General features: G+C 31.2%; 1 protein-coding gene across 3 annotated transcripts; it reads left to right on the plus strand.

Annotated features, from left to right (window-relative positions):
- The first annotated feature begins 7,174 nt into the window (after nt 1–7,174).
- On the plus strand, nt 7,175–12,623 carry LOC100807098 (putative transcription factor bHLH041). 3 transcript variants are annotated; one of them, XM_014767460.3, is made up of 8 exons: nt 7,175–7,331; nt 8,114–8,239; nt 8,407–8,512; nt 8,631–8,645; nt 8,747–8,809; nt 8,936–9,637; nt 10,119–10,514; nt 12,376–12,623. In XM_014767460.3, exons 1-8 carry the CDS (start codon nt 7,240–7,242, stop codon nt 12,457–12,459), a joined length of 1,584 nt encoding a protein of 527 aa, XP_014622946.1. In that variant the 5' UTR covers nt 7,175–7,239; the 3' UTR covers nt 12,460–12,623. The 3 variants fall into 3 exon arrangements, with proteins under 3 accessions (XP_014622946.1, XP_006597820.1, XP_003547476.1); XM_006597757.4 differs by having other exon boundaries at nt 7,184–7,271; XM_003547428.5 differs by lacking the exon at nt 7,175–7,331 and adding an exon at nt 7,341–8,021.
- Nucleotides 12,624–12,802: the final 179 nt, after the last annotated feature.

The raw sequence follows: 12,802 nt of genomic DNA on the forward strand, positions 1-12,802 counted from the left end.
AACTAGAGCATACTTGGTATCAGCTAGACTATAGTGGCAACATGCACTCTGTTATATACAACCAAGATCTGGTGAGCCCAGCTCTACTAGCTACATAGACAAAACTTAGAGATTTCTATGGGCTCACTACAAATCATCAAGTGACATTGACCCACTTTGGACACAGTGTTTTCCTCCTCACCATCTTTAAAAGCAACTATGAACCAAAAACTTACCCTAAATGGCACTCCTTGTACCACCAAGTTCCTAATTCAGTCACTTTTAAAGTCCTGACTGAGTACAAAGTGACTTGCAACAGTTTGGTGAGTAATTAAGCAATCCTATATATGTCAAATTTTAAAATCATATACACATATAATATGAATTTAATATTAATTTCAAGATGTGCTAAGTACCATGTACTCATTTATGAAAGTTGCAAGGTTCACACATCTAAATTTGGAGTGTAGGATAGTTTATAATCAATGGAGGAAGACTGCAAAAATTGGAAATGGATGGAGGAGTTTTGCACAATCACAAAATTTGCAAACTGGAACTCAAATTATGTTGGATTTGTTTGTAATTAAAGTACATTATACTATAGTATTATGAATCTGGATATTTTTGTTTATAAGTGTTGGTGGTATATATTTAGTGGGAATTGGAACATCCTGAACACATTTGTGGGAAATTTTTTTTTATAAGTACTCTTGGTGCATGGTATATTTTGTTTAGAACTCTTAGTGATATATTAATTTGTGTAAATTTTTGTTTATAAGTCTTGGTGGTATATTTTTTTTATAAATTTAATTTATTTTTTGAGTTTTATACAACTTTGAATGATAAGCTATCATGTGAATAATTACAGGTTAGTAATTAAAAAAACATATGTTGTCATTGAAAAACAACATCAGTTTTCAAAAAAATTGATGTTGTCATTAAACAACAACATCGTGTTATTAAACAACAACAACATCAATTTTTAAACAACCAATGTTAACGTTGAAACTTTAACGTTGATAGTTTCAACATTAGTTAATAATCGATGTTAAAATTCCTTAATAATCTTATTTTCTAGTAGTGATGTAATAGAGAAGTGAGTATTAGAGAGAGTGAGGTGTGATTTGATTCATTATTCACCAAAGATTTGATCATGCATGTTCATGTTCTTTCCATAAACTCTCCCTTTAGCCTGGTTCGCTCTCAACTTTCTTATTCATTGATTCAGCAAAGGGGTTAAGGTTGCTTTCTCTATAAATTTAGGGTCACAAATAGGGAGGGAAATAGAAGATGGTAACTCAAATAGTAAGATTCTACATTTTTACTTAAAATATTAATATATAATACTACATATACATAAAATATAATATAGATAAAGAAAATAACATCTAAATCACAAATTTAAATAAACTTAAATTTAAAAAAAAACATAATCCTAGCAAATTATAATTGCCTGACTTGTAGATTAATAGAATTAAAATTCATAATTACATGTAATGTTTCATTTGGCTTTTAATACAATTATTTAATTTATTGTATAATATATTATGCATTAAATAGTTTATTATATTTATTATTATTATTAAAATTATCCAGTTTAATTTTTATATTATATGCAATGTTTATTTTAAGAAAACAAATTAAAAGAGAAAATTTTGGTTCAAAATAAACGTCTAACTTTCAAAATTAACATTGAACCCTATTTATTAAGTAGAGACTTGTAGTACTTCATAGTTTAATATTTATTTATCAATCTCTAACGTACAACTCACAATATCAAAGCAAGTTTAATTATGTTGTAATTGTTAATAGAATTTTTTTTAATAAGTTACATAGATTCTTAATACTTCACCCAAAAAAATAGAATCTTAATAGATCAGAATGTGTAATTTATTAAAAAAAAAACAAGTTGGGCCAAGGCCTAATTCTCCAACCCTAAATTTTCGATAACCCTAAATAGGAGCTTGAGACACCATCGCCACTCACAAGCACAACCTCCCATCTCCCATTTGCAGGCAGAATGCCACAACCTTCCAGCAATGGGGAACTACATCGTTATAGAGGCCTCTATCTATGACTGTGTGGCTTTGATGTTCGACTGTTGCAAACTGCATTTGAGTCACACCGCATCGAAATAAGATTGTTTTTTTAGTTGCATTGCATTCGAATAGGGGCATTTTTCTCGCTTGAAAGGGATTATAGATCCCATGATACCACACACATGATCGTGATTTTACTTTGATTCCACACTCCAACAATCACATCTACAATGTAGCATGGACAGACCTCCAAATATCATAGGCTCGCACAATTCCATGATCCAAATCACGATTTTGATAACATTGTAGATCTCATCATCTCATGTGTCAAAAACTTCAAGAAAGTTTATGCTTCCAAGGTTCCTCTATTCCCTAATTTGGTGTTCTATTTTTGAAATCCTAAATATGGTTTCGATTTTTAATGAATATGTGTGTCTATTGTGTTTGTGTTGAGGCCCAGTTTCTTGATCCTGATATATTTTCAATTGTACGAACCCTAAAATCTATTTTCTTTCTCATTCATTTTATAGATTATAATAATGTTATGCCACTTGACTAATGATGTTAGGGATTTTGTTTTCATTGTGTAATAATTTTATTTCAATATGTTATCCAATTCATGAAACTTTTGACCATTTTATTGAGCATAATTTTTTACTTTTTGTTTCATTGGTTTTAAAAAAATTACATTTCTAATGTTTATTGATGTTATTCAGAGCATTTGTATTTGTTAGGTCACCCCTAATGTTTATATTCAGAAGAGAGTGTGATGACTCTTAAGGAAGAGTTTAAGTTTGAGATTCCTGATAATGAAGCTAACAAGATCAACTTTATTAAACTTGTAGTGGAACACATTACATCCCATCCTCAACCTAATATTGTATTGGACTAATACTAAATGATTTAATGTAGCTTATTTTAATCTTAATCTCTATTGTTGTTTGATTGAGAAGTAGCATATTATTTTGGTCATTCTGTTTGCATGATGATTAGTGGTCGATCTACTTTGAGAGTTTTGGGGACAATTGATCCCACCAACTTTAAACCTTTTCTTAATGAAACTCATATGTGTAATTAAATATTGCTCTCACAATTTGAAATGTAATATAAAATTATGAATATTACCCCAATTAATTTATGTAAATGAATATTGTTCCTACAACATAAAATATCTGGATTTGTCACTGATAATGATATTGGTCTTTTTTTTTATGAATTGTTGTATAACATCTTTTAGTTAAATTTCTCCTCACTTAAGGTACTAACTTGTTTGGTTTCAATTTGTTCTTATTAAAATTCTCTATGTGATAGTGGAGGCATAATTAATCAAAGGGGTGGGGAGTATCAAAGGAACATACAGTCGAAGCAAGAAAGGCGGGTGAAAGATGAAACAGACAAGGTTAAATTCGATGCTAGGTTGATTTTAGTCTAATAAAGAAATATTTTTCTGATTTCCATTTACCTGAAATCCAAATCTATATTTTTTTTTTAGTAAAAAATGTCAATCTCATTAGGATTTTACATTTGGCCCTATATGTTTATTTTGGTTTAGCTTTTAAAAAAAAATAATCCTACATCCCTCAAGGAATATATCCTTTAGAGAGAAGATAAATAAAACTAAAAATAAGTAATAAGATAAATACAAAACTTGAAATATGAAAGAAAAAAATAGGATTATAAATTAATTAAATGTGTGTAATTCATGTACATTTTATGTTGCTTATTAAATTTGCATTGATATCTTTTCCCCTTTTTTAAACCAACAGGAAGAAAATCTACAAATGATATTGTTAAACACCACCATCTGATTACTCCAAGACCATCATCCACCAAACAGTCAAGAAGCTATGCAGAGATTATGTACTCCTAACTTAAGTCAGGAATTACTAGTAGCTTTTTCGCTTGGAAGGTTCACCTTTAATGATCTTAAGTTGGCAATACGGAATTTTATAGTTGAGAATTTTCTTAGTGAGAAATGTTTGGAATTGTGTTGAAATGTTGGAACAATTTGGATGAGAAACCTGCAACAAGGCCTTGAATGGGGATTCCAGTGGTACTGAAGAATCTCGACCTGACCTAATGGATGTTGATGGACGACCACCTGAGTTGTTATTGCTCGTTTGGATCCAATGTTAAAATTGTAGTCACCACCCTTATACTTGGCCCACCTAGGACAGAGAAGAAATCAATCAAAAATGTGAAATTGGACTTGAGTTTGAAGATCTATGGCATTTTGCATCTAGGGTTTTCAATTGATTTGGCTCGGGAGTGAATTGAGTTTTTATTTTTTGTTTTGAGGTCATTGTTGATGTTATGGTTATCTTATGTATGGGTTGGTGTCTTTAATTTTTATTTTTAGCTAGTGGTTCTCTACTTTCACAACAGTGTATGTGAATTTGGTCTAGCCACTATTAAAACATAAATTAAACAAGGACCCATACATAAGATAATCGGAACACCAACATTGACCCCAAAAATAGAAAATAAAAACACAATTCAATCCCAAGCCAAATCAATTGAAAACCATAAATGCAAAATGCCATAGATCTTTAAACTCAAGTACATTTTCACATTCTTGATTGATTTCTTCTTTGTACCGGGTGGGCCAAGTATAAGGGAGGTGGCTTCAATTTCAACATTGGGTACAAGCAAGCGATAACAACCCAGGTGGTCATCCATCAAAATCCATTAGGTCATGTCTGGATTCTTCAGTACCACTGGAATCTCCATTCAAGGCCTTGTTGCAGGGTTCTCATCTAGATTGATCCAACATTCCAACGTAGTTCCAAACATGCCCTCACCAAGAAAAATCTTGAGTATAAAATTCCTTGTTGACAACTTAAGATCATTAAAGATTAACCTTTGAAGGGAAGAATCTACTAGTGATTCATGGCTTAAGTTGGACATACATGGTTTTATACTCTCCAAAAGGTCAAAAAGTTGTGGAAGATCATGTACGCACTTGGAAAAGTTTTGTTCAAAATTCTTCTCAACAACTTTAATGCTTAAATCTATTTTCATGCATAAGCTTTGCATGTTTTACAAAGGCCTTATTGGTTCCATTTTAACTTTACTGTTATCACAACATTTTTTAGCAAGCATTTTGAGCACACATTTTGAATAACATTTTTTATGAACTCTTCCCAACAATTTTCTAGTGAAGCTTATTGGTGTAATCATCTTCATCTAATGATCTAGTTTGAGAGGGATCTTTGATGTAGATGGAAAGCAATTAAAGTTCTTATTGTAGGAACACTTTGATGATGTAACATGTCAAACTTATATTCCATCACTTTGATATACAACTTGTTGTAGTATGTCTACTCTATTTGATTTATTTGACCCTTCATATACCCAAATTGGCTTTTGTTGTATTTATAAGAGTGTTAGATAATTTTTCCTTGAAATTTAGGCACTAGTCTCCTATCATTGAAAGTTCTTATTGTAAGAGTACTTTGACGATGTAACATGTCAAACTTGTATTCCATCACTTTGATATGCAAATTGTTGTAGCATGTTATGTGTGCTACTACATTTGATTTTTTTGGCCTTTCATATACCCAAATTGGCTTTTGTTATCTTCATAAGAGTGTTAGATAATTCTTAAAAAAATTTAAGCATTGGTCTCATATCATTTAGACCTCTATAGCTCAAAATATGTTCAAAATATTACAATTATATCATGTTAGCCAGGCAAAACAATGTCTCCAACTTCAAGTTATATTTTGATCATGATTCAAGTTACATCAATTCACGATTTCTTCATTATAAATATAGATCTTCCTTCAATCTTTCATAGACTCCAAGATCACCTCAAACTCATTTCTATAGCTCAAGATATATCCTTCAAAAGTCTTTCCTTTTGTTGAAGAAGTACCATGCTGAGTGTGCTACAACTTCACTGCATATGTTGTTTTTCGTCATTACTCATATTGTCTTGTTAAGAGCGATATTATTGTTCTTGAAAATGACTCCTTCACAGGCTAACACTTTACTTTTCATTTAGTGCGTGAGCTTGTTGAGTTCATCTCATGGTATATAATAGTCTGGGCCACACACCACAGAAGAAAAACTAATCATTGGTAGTTAGAAGCTTACATGCTTCAAGAATCAAACGTGGCTGCTGTATTCTAAAACTTACATTGGTGAAGATTTAAAATAACTAGAGTGTATGGTAGATTAGTAAAATAATAAAATTACCACTTGATTCACATGTGCTAACAAATAAAATAATCCAGAAGTTGATTTTCTTATATTTTTTTTGTGTGTAAAATATAAGTGAGCGGCAAATAAATTTGAGAGAGTTTATGATAAGCACGAGCAAGAATCTGATGCAGCTACTTGAGTAGAGTCATCTAATAATAAAGCTCCACCTGGTAAGTAGTCCAAATTACACTACAAAAATCAGAGTCAAAGTTGCGATACAATATCATTAGTAAAATAGGTTGAATATTTGGTTGTCTCTCTCGAGAACTTGTTTAATCTTTTGGGACACAGCAGCATTTCTTTTGTCTACAGTTCATTATATAATTAATAAGGATAATAGGTGTTATTATAATATAAGAAGTATTATTATTAAGCAGTATATGTATAAGAATAGACTAAGGATGAGTGGGTGTTATTATAATATAAGAAGTATTATTATTTAGCAGTATATGTATAAGAATAGACTAAGGATGAGTGGGTGTTATTATAATATTAGAAGTATTATTATTAAGCTGTATTTGTATAACAATTGAGTAAGGTTCTCTAGTTATTTGTGTGTTTAAAATACTAAGTTGTTTTAATATTTTAAATTAATGGAAAAAATGTGATTGGATAGAGAGTTCTAAATAAAAATATTTAAATAATTTTTTTTATAAAAATTAATTATCAATAAAATTAAAAGATACTATTAAAGTTAAGTCTCACAACAATTAAAAATATTATAAAAATAGAATATATAAACTATTATCCTCCATTCTTCTTATGAGAGGTCAAAATTTCAAAAGAATTAAACAGATGTCAAGTGGAAAGAAGCACCGTGCCTTCCACCCATGACTAATTTTCAAACTTTTCAAGCATGGACTTTGACTTTAATACTTTTCCACCCATTCCCCTTCCCCGTCTTTGTTTCCTACTCTCTACTTTTCTTTTCATGCTTTCACTTTCCATCAATTCTTAAAACCATCCCAATTTCCAGCTAGTCCCCCCTTATTATGCTCTCTCTTTCTCTCCTTATATGTTAAGTAGTAAGTGCTTCTTTCCCACTAGGTACTTTTCAAACTCCCTGGAAGACCAACACAATTATATTTTTGCAACACCCACATGCAGGTGGTGCTATAGCTTTTATTTGTTTTTCTTTTTTTTGGGCAGGCGCAGTTTCTTTCTAATTTTATTTATTTTCTCCTCCATTTATTGGAGTATCACACTTCATATCATCATGTCTCTTCTTATACATTTTCCTCACAGTGGGATCAACCTACTTTAGTACTTTTCAAAACCCTTTCTTTAATTTCTCTCTTTGATCCGTTCCTTCCTTTCACACGTGAAGTAAATATATTTCTTGAAAATTTCAATGGGTAATTATTTATGAAAGCATTGAAGATTATTTTGTCTCCCTAGCCAGCACCCACCACCTAGCAAGAATCTTAATTCTTCCATTCTACTATCATATCTCTTTATAATTTCTTTGTCTATTTTGTCAATGAAACCAAGCCCTACTCCCTCACTCACATACACAGACCCACATATATATAGGACCAGTAGATTGCATTTCATAAAAGTAAATGATTCAAATGGCATATAGAAAAGGAAAAAAAAAAAGTATTACTAGGGACACAAAACATATTCTCTTCTATCTCATGATCATGATGCAAAAGCATTAGCATCAAGCACCATGCACCCCATGGAAAGTGTCTTCTCTCTCTCTGTAGCCGCCAGAACTGATTTTATCCAATTTCTGGTGCAGTCTTTGGGCTGCAGTTACATTTGTCTATGGGCATATGATTCCATTTCACCAAAGTATATATATGCATATGCACATATTATTCCATTTTAATTATATTATAAAACATTTCATATATAGTTCTGAGGCTTTTTCTTGGCATATGTAGTCGTTTGAGCTTCTTGGATGGTATCTACAATGTAAGGAACAACCAAGCAAGCTCTAGTTTGGGGAGTGTGCAGGCACAACAGCTTTTCAGTCAGTTCCGGACTTTGACATTTGATGTCAATGATGAGTAAGGCTTTAATTTGCTCTAATGTTTCCCTAGTTTTTAATGCTAATTTGCATATATATATATATATATATATATATATATATATATGGAATGTTATAATAAAATAAAAAAACTATTTTTTTTTTCTAAAAAAGCAAACATATAGATAATTTGTTTGTTTTATTCAGCCGTGTTCCTGGACTAGCTTTTAGGAATCAACGACCCTACCTAGAGCTCCAACAATTGGAACTTCTCAGATTAGCATCCACAGAAATACAAATACAATTCTTTCAGGTAATATATTTTTCTAAAGAAAGAAAGTTCCCTTCAAAGTTCAAACCAATGCTGTATTTAATTATTTTTTCAGGTTATGGTGGTACTAAGATTAGTTTTTTTTTAATTTATTTTACAGGAGGCAAGGATTAAGGTTCGTTTGTTGTCAAAGAACCTCAAAATACTTTGTATTTTGTTTCCTAATAAGCTTTATGATGAACCATGAATCTTATTGTATCTTCTTGTTCTTCTCAGACTGCTGTTTTCATGGGGTGTAACAAGGGAGAAATTGAGCTTGGTTTCTTAAATATGTCCCAAGTAAGCTAGCTACCAACTATATATAATATCTATCACATTAAAACACTTAATGCCAATTTCATTAACCAAAAGATGAATCAACATTGCAAATTGAAATTTGATTTCCCATTTCTTTTTAATATACAGGTTGACATTCAAACAGCACTTAGGAGTTTGTTTCCTGAAGATTTTTCCACTAGAGTACAGTCCCAGCAAATTGATCAAAACCCTCCTACATCATCTTCATCTTCTCTGAGATCAATATCCACAGGTAGCCCTGAATACTCATCACTTATATTCAGTATTCCAGGCACATCTCAACCCCACTTTCCACCTGAGACTCTTGGAGCATCATCATCAAGAGTAGAGCCAACAATGCAGCCAGTGCCAAATAGTCCTCACCAACGAGCCATTGATATTCAAGCATTGACAGAAGTCCCTTCTCTAACCCAATTCCCCACACCAGAAACTGAACATGATGCAATCATGAGAGCAATCCTCCATGTTATATCTCCAACAACTTCTTATCATCATGAGCAGCAGCACCACCAAAACTTGCCTTATAGTAATAATTTTCTTCCTGTGGTGCGTCCTGATGCTAGTGCTTTCCAGAGGTATAGACAAGACTTAGGCTCCAACATGGCCTCAAATTTCAGAAGGCAAAGCCTCATGAAGAGGTCTCTTGTGTTCTTTAGAAACATGAACTTTATGAGAATGAGAGAACGCGTTCAAGCAACGTCTCGTCCCACCAATACTCAGCTTCATCATATGATATCAGAGAGGAGAAGGCGTGAGAAGCTAAACGAGAATTTTCAAGCACTTAGAGCACTTCTTCCTCCGGGAACAAAGGTACACTTAGAGCACTTAGAACACCATTGCTCTAGTTAATGCTGTTTTCCAATCAAAATTTGACGTTTAATTTGGATGACTATAATAAAATATTAATTTTAATTAAAGAACAACTATAAAGTAGATACTATAGAGAGAGCTTAATAGGCTTGCACAGTTTAAGTAATCAGAAACCATTCTTATATGATTTGTAAAATAGTTATTACAAAAATCAATAAACTTACATGCAAGTTTGTAATTAAATGATTGTATAAAAAATAAAAGTAAAAACCTTTACTCCACGACAAGAAATAAGGTTATTCAGAGTAACATTTATAGTTGATAAATCTAAAATAGCGTTGAAAAAACAACTTTCACCAGCAAGAAAATTGTCGCTATAGGTCGCTGCCTAACGACCATTTTAAGTTTTGTACATTTTGTTTCCATGTGTTGTATATTCCAAAATTAATGCCTTGAATTTGAACATATGTTAATTTGTTAGAAAGACAAAGCGTCTATACTAATAGCAGCAAAGGAGACATTGAGGTCTTTGATGGCTGAAGTTGATAAACTAAGCAACAGAAATCAGGGATTGACGTCACTTTTGCCAGCCAAAGAATCTACAGCTGAAGAAACCAAGGTAGCTAGTTTATCACCAAATGAAAGATTAAGTGTCAGAATTTCACATGTACCCGAATCAAGCACATCAGAAGAGAGAATGGTGGAGTTGCAAGTGAATGTGAGAGGACAAGTTTCTCAAACTGATTTATTAATCCGGTTATTGAAATTCTTAAAACTGGCTCACCACGTGAGTTTGGTTTCCATGGACGCAAACACTCACATTGCAGAAGGGAACAATGCACTTCATCAACTAACCTTCAGATTGAGGATTATTCAGGTATGTATATATATTTATCACTAGAAAAATTCATGAAATAGTATAGAATAACTTAGAATGAAATTTTATATAATAATATATGGAAGCTTAATTGCTCTCATGTATATTTTTTGTTTAACGAAAATTGAATTGTTAACACAGACATTGTGGGTCAATAGACAATTATATAAGTATAAGAAATTAATTGGTCATAAACTTAAACATTATACTATTAACATGATATATCACAATGTTAACTTGTATTTATAAAGTTTATCCTAATAGTTTTTGTTATACAAAAACTGTGCTTATGGGGACAAGTCTAGCTATTAAAATTGTTTCTTGCCAGTATATATGGCATTTTTTAAATATTTAGTATAAGGTTAATTTATTGATTGATTATAATTAGGAACACTTGTTACAAGAACAGTTGCCTTTAGAGAAGGACTCTAAATGTAAATTTTAATAAAGAAAGACACGTGTTTCATCTGCTTCGTATTACTTCACCTTGGGATTAACTTAGTTCTTATAATATGAATCAAGCTATATTTACAGACATTCAAAATAGAATGGTCCACGGGATTAAAACACATATATACACTAGATAAATTTGTGATTAAACAATATGAGCAAATGGTATATATACATGTTAATTTAGGGTAGCTACATGTGGCTAAATAAATATATTATACATGAAATAATTTTAGTATTATTTATGTTAATATATTTTAGTATAGTAGACAAGGTATAAACATGTCCTTGTTCATAAAATATAATTAGCTTCAGAAAGGAAGATGATATCTTTCAAAATCAGTCCCACCATGTAAGGACATGCAGGACATAAATATAAATATTCAAATTAAAAGAAAGTTTTATTTACATAACTATCTGCACATGTCAAACTTTTCAAAAGTGGGTGGCGCATGACAAGTCTACTTCTGCATTATGAGAGTGGAATTTGTGCATACAAAATCAGACAATTAGATTAGGAAAAAAAGTGACGGCTTCTTTATTGCAGGATCCAAGAACCCCCCTTGATCAGTATAATGATGAAAAATATATTTATGTTTACATATTACAATGTTTTAAAGTTAAGACGAAGGAACTTCGAAAGTGCAGTTCTGATTGCTAAGGTGGTTTGGTTTGGTGTGCTTTGTCACCATCCTCAGATGATACAAATAACATTCAATTCAAAAAAAGTAGGTTCTATTTTGGCAGCCATAGAACATGCATGAATCAGCATAAATATGTTGATTATTTCTATACGTAAAAAGTTGTCTCGACTAAACTTGTGGTGGCGGCTTTTCGGTGTATTATAATTATACAAAACGACTAAAAAATAACGTGACATTTTTTTTATTAAGTTTTCTTTTTATCAACAAATATTAACGGTTAAAATGATAAATTTTATCAGCAAGAAAAATCCAATCTGTAACTTTCAATGTTTGCTTTTGTTAGTGTTCAATATCATGTATCATCCAAATCGATTTCAGTTCATTTACTATCAAATGTTATTAAATTAGTATATTATTGTATTCCGTCAAAAAATGTTAGTATATTATTACTATGAGATTAATAATTATATACTAATATTATAAAATATTTGATTTCAAATTATTATTAATATGATTTAAAAAAATATTATAAAAATTAATAAACTTATCCTATATAATAATTTATAATTAAATTATTTATATGATAAATATCTAATATTCTCTCATATATTATTTGCCGTCACATATATATTAATTTTGTAAACCACATTAAAACCGAGAGAAACATAACCCAAAAAGTCGTTCTCAAAGACTATTATGTACCAAAAGATTATGATTGGTAGGGACCTTTTATGTGAAGAATAATCAGCTGTGGATGTTTTTGGCAGGGAAGTGAATGGGACGAGTCTGCCTTCGAGGAAGCAGTAAGAAGAGTAGTTGCTGACTTGGCACAGTACCAAATGGACCAATAACTTTCTTTGACCATTACTCTTTGATTTATTCTGCGACGGTAGTGCATCGTTGATGTTAGTTTAAGTCCATCAAATCTATTTAATTCAACTCTCCACCACTTGTTGTGATATTTTGGTCTCATAATTAAATTGGTTTTATTAATTATAAGTCTACGTATTTATAAGAATTTGTGTTTGTTGTTGTTTTTTTGGTATAGATCAGTATATATCTAGTATGAAGATACGTCGTATATATAAATATAAAGGCAGAGTAACCTAATTGATTTTAATGAAACTATAATTAATACTGGCTGATTAAATTGTATAATGGTCGTGGACCGACTCGTGGCTATTATGTTATGCA

This window comes from Glycine max, chromosome 15 (assembly GCF_000004515.6).
Source record: "Glycine max cultivar Williams 82 chromosome 15, Glycine_max_v4.0, whole genome shotgun sequence".
NCBI classification, from domain to species: Eukaryota; Viridiplantae; Streptophyta; class Magnoliopsida; order Fabales; family Fabaceae; genus Glycine; species Glycine max.

What these genes read in the sequence shown, in the direction of transcription:
- LOC100807098 (XM_003547428.5), top strand. Translation starts at nt 7,897, where the DNA reads ATGCACCCCATGGAAAGTGTCTTCTCTCTCTCTGTAGCCGCCAGAACT. An exon ending in TATGATTCCATTTCACCAAA is followed by an intron (nt 8,022 to 8,113) that starts GTATATATATGC and finishes TGGCATATGTAG; the next exon opens with TCGTTTGAGCTTCTTGGATG. An exon ending in GTTTCTTAAATATGTCCCAA is followed by an intron (nt 8,810 to 8,935) that starts GTAAGCTAGCTA and finishes TTTAATATACAG; the next exon opens with GTTGACATTCAAACAGCACT.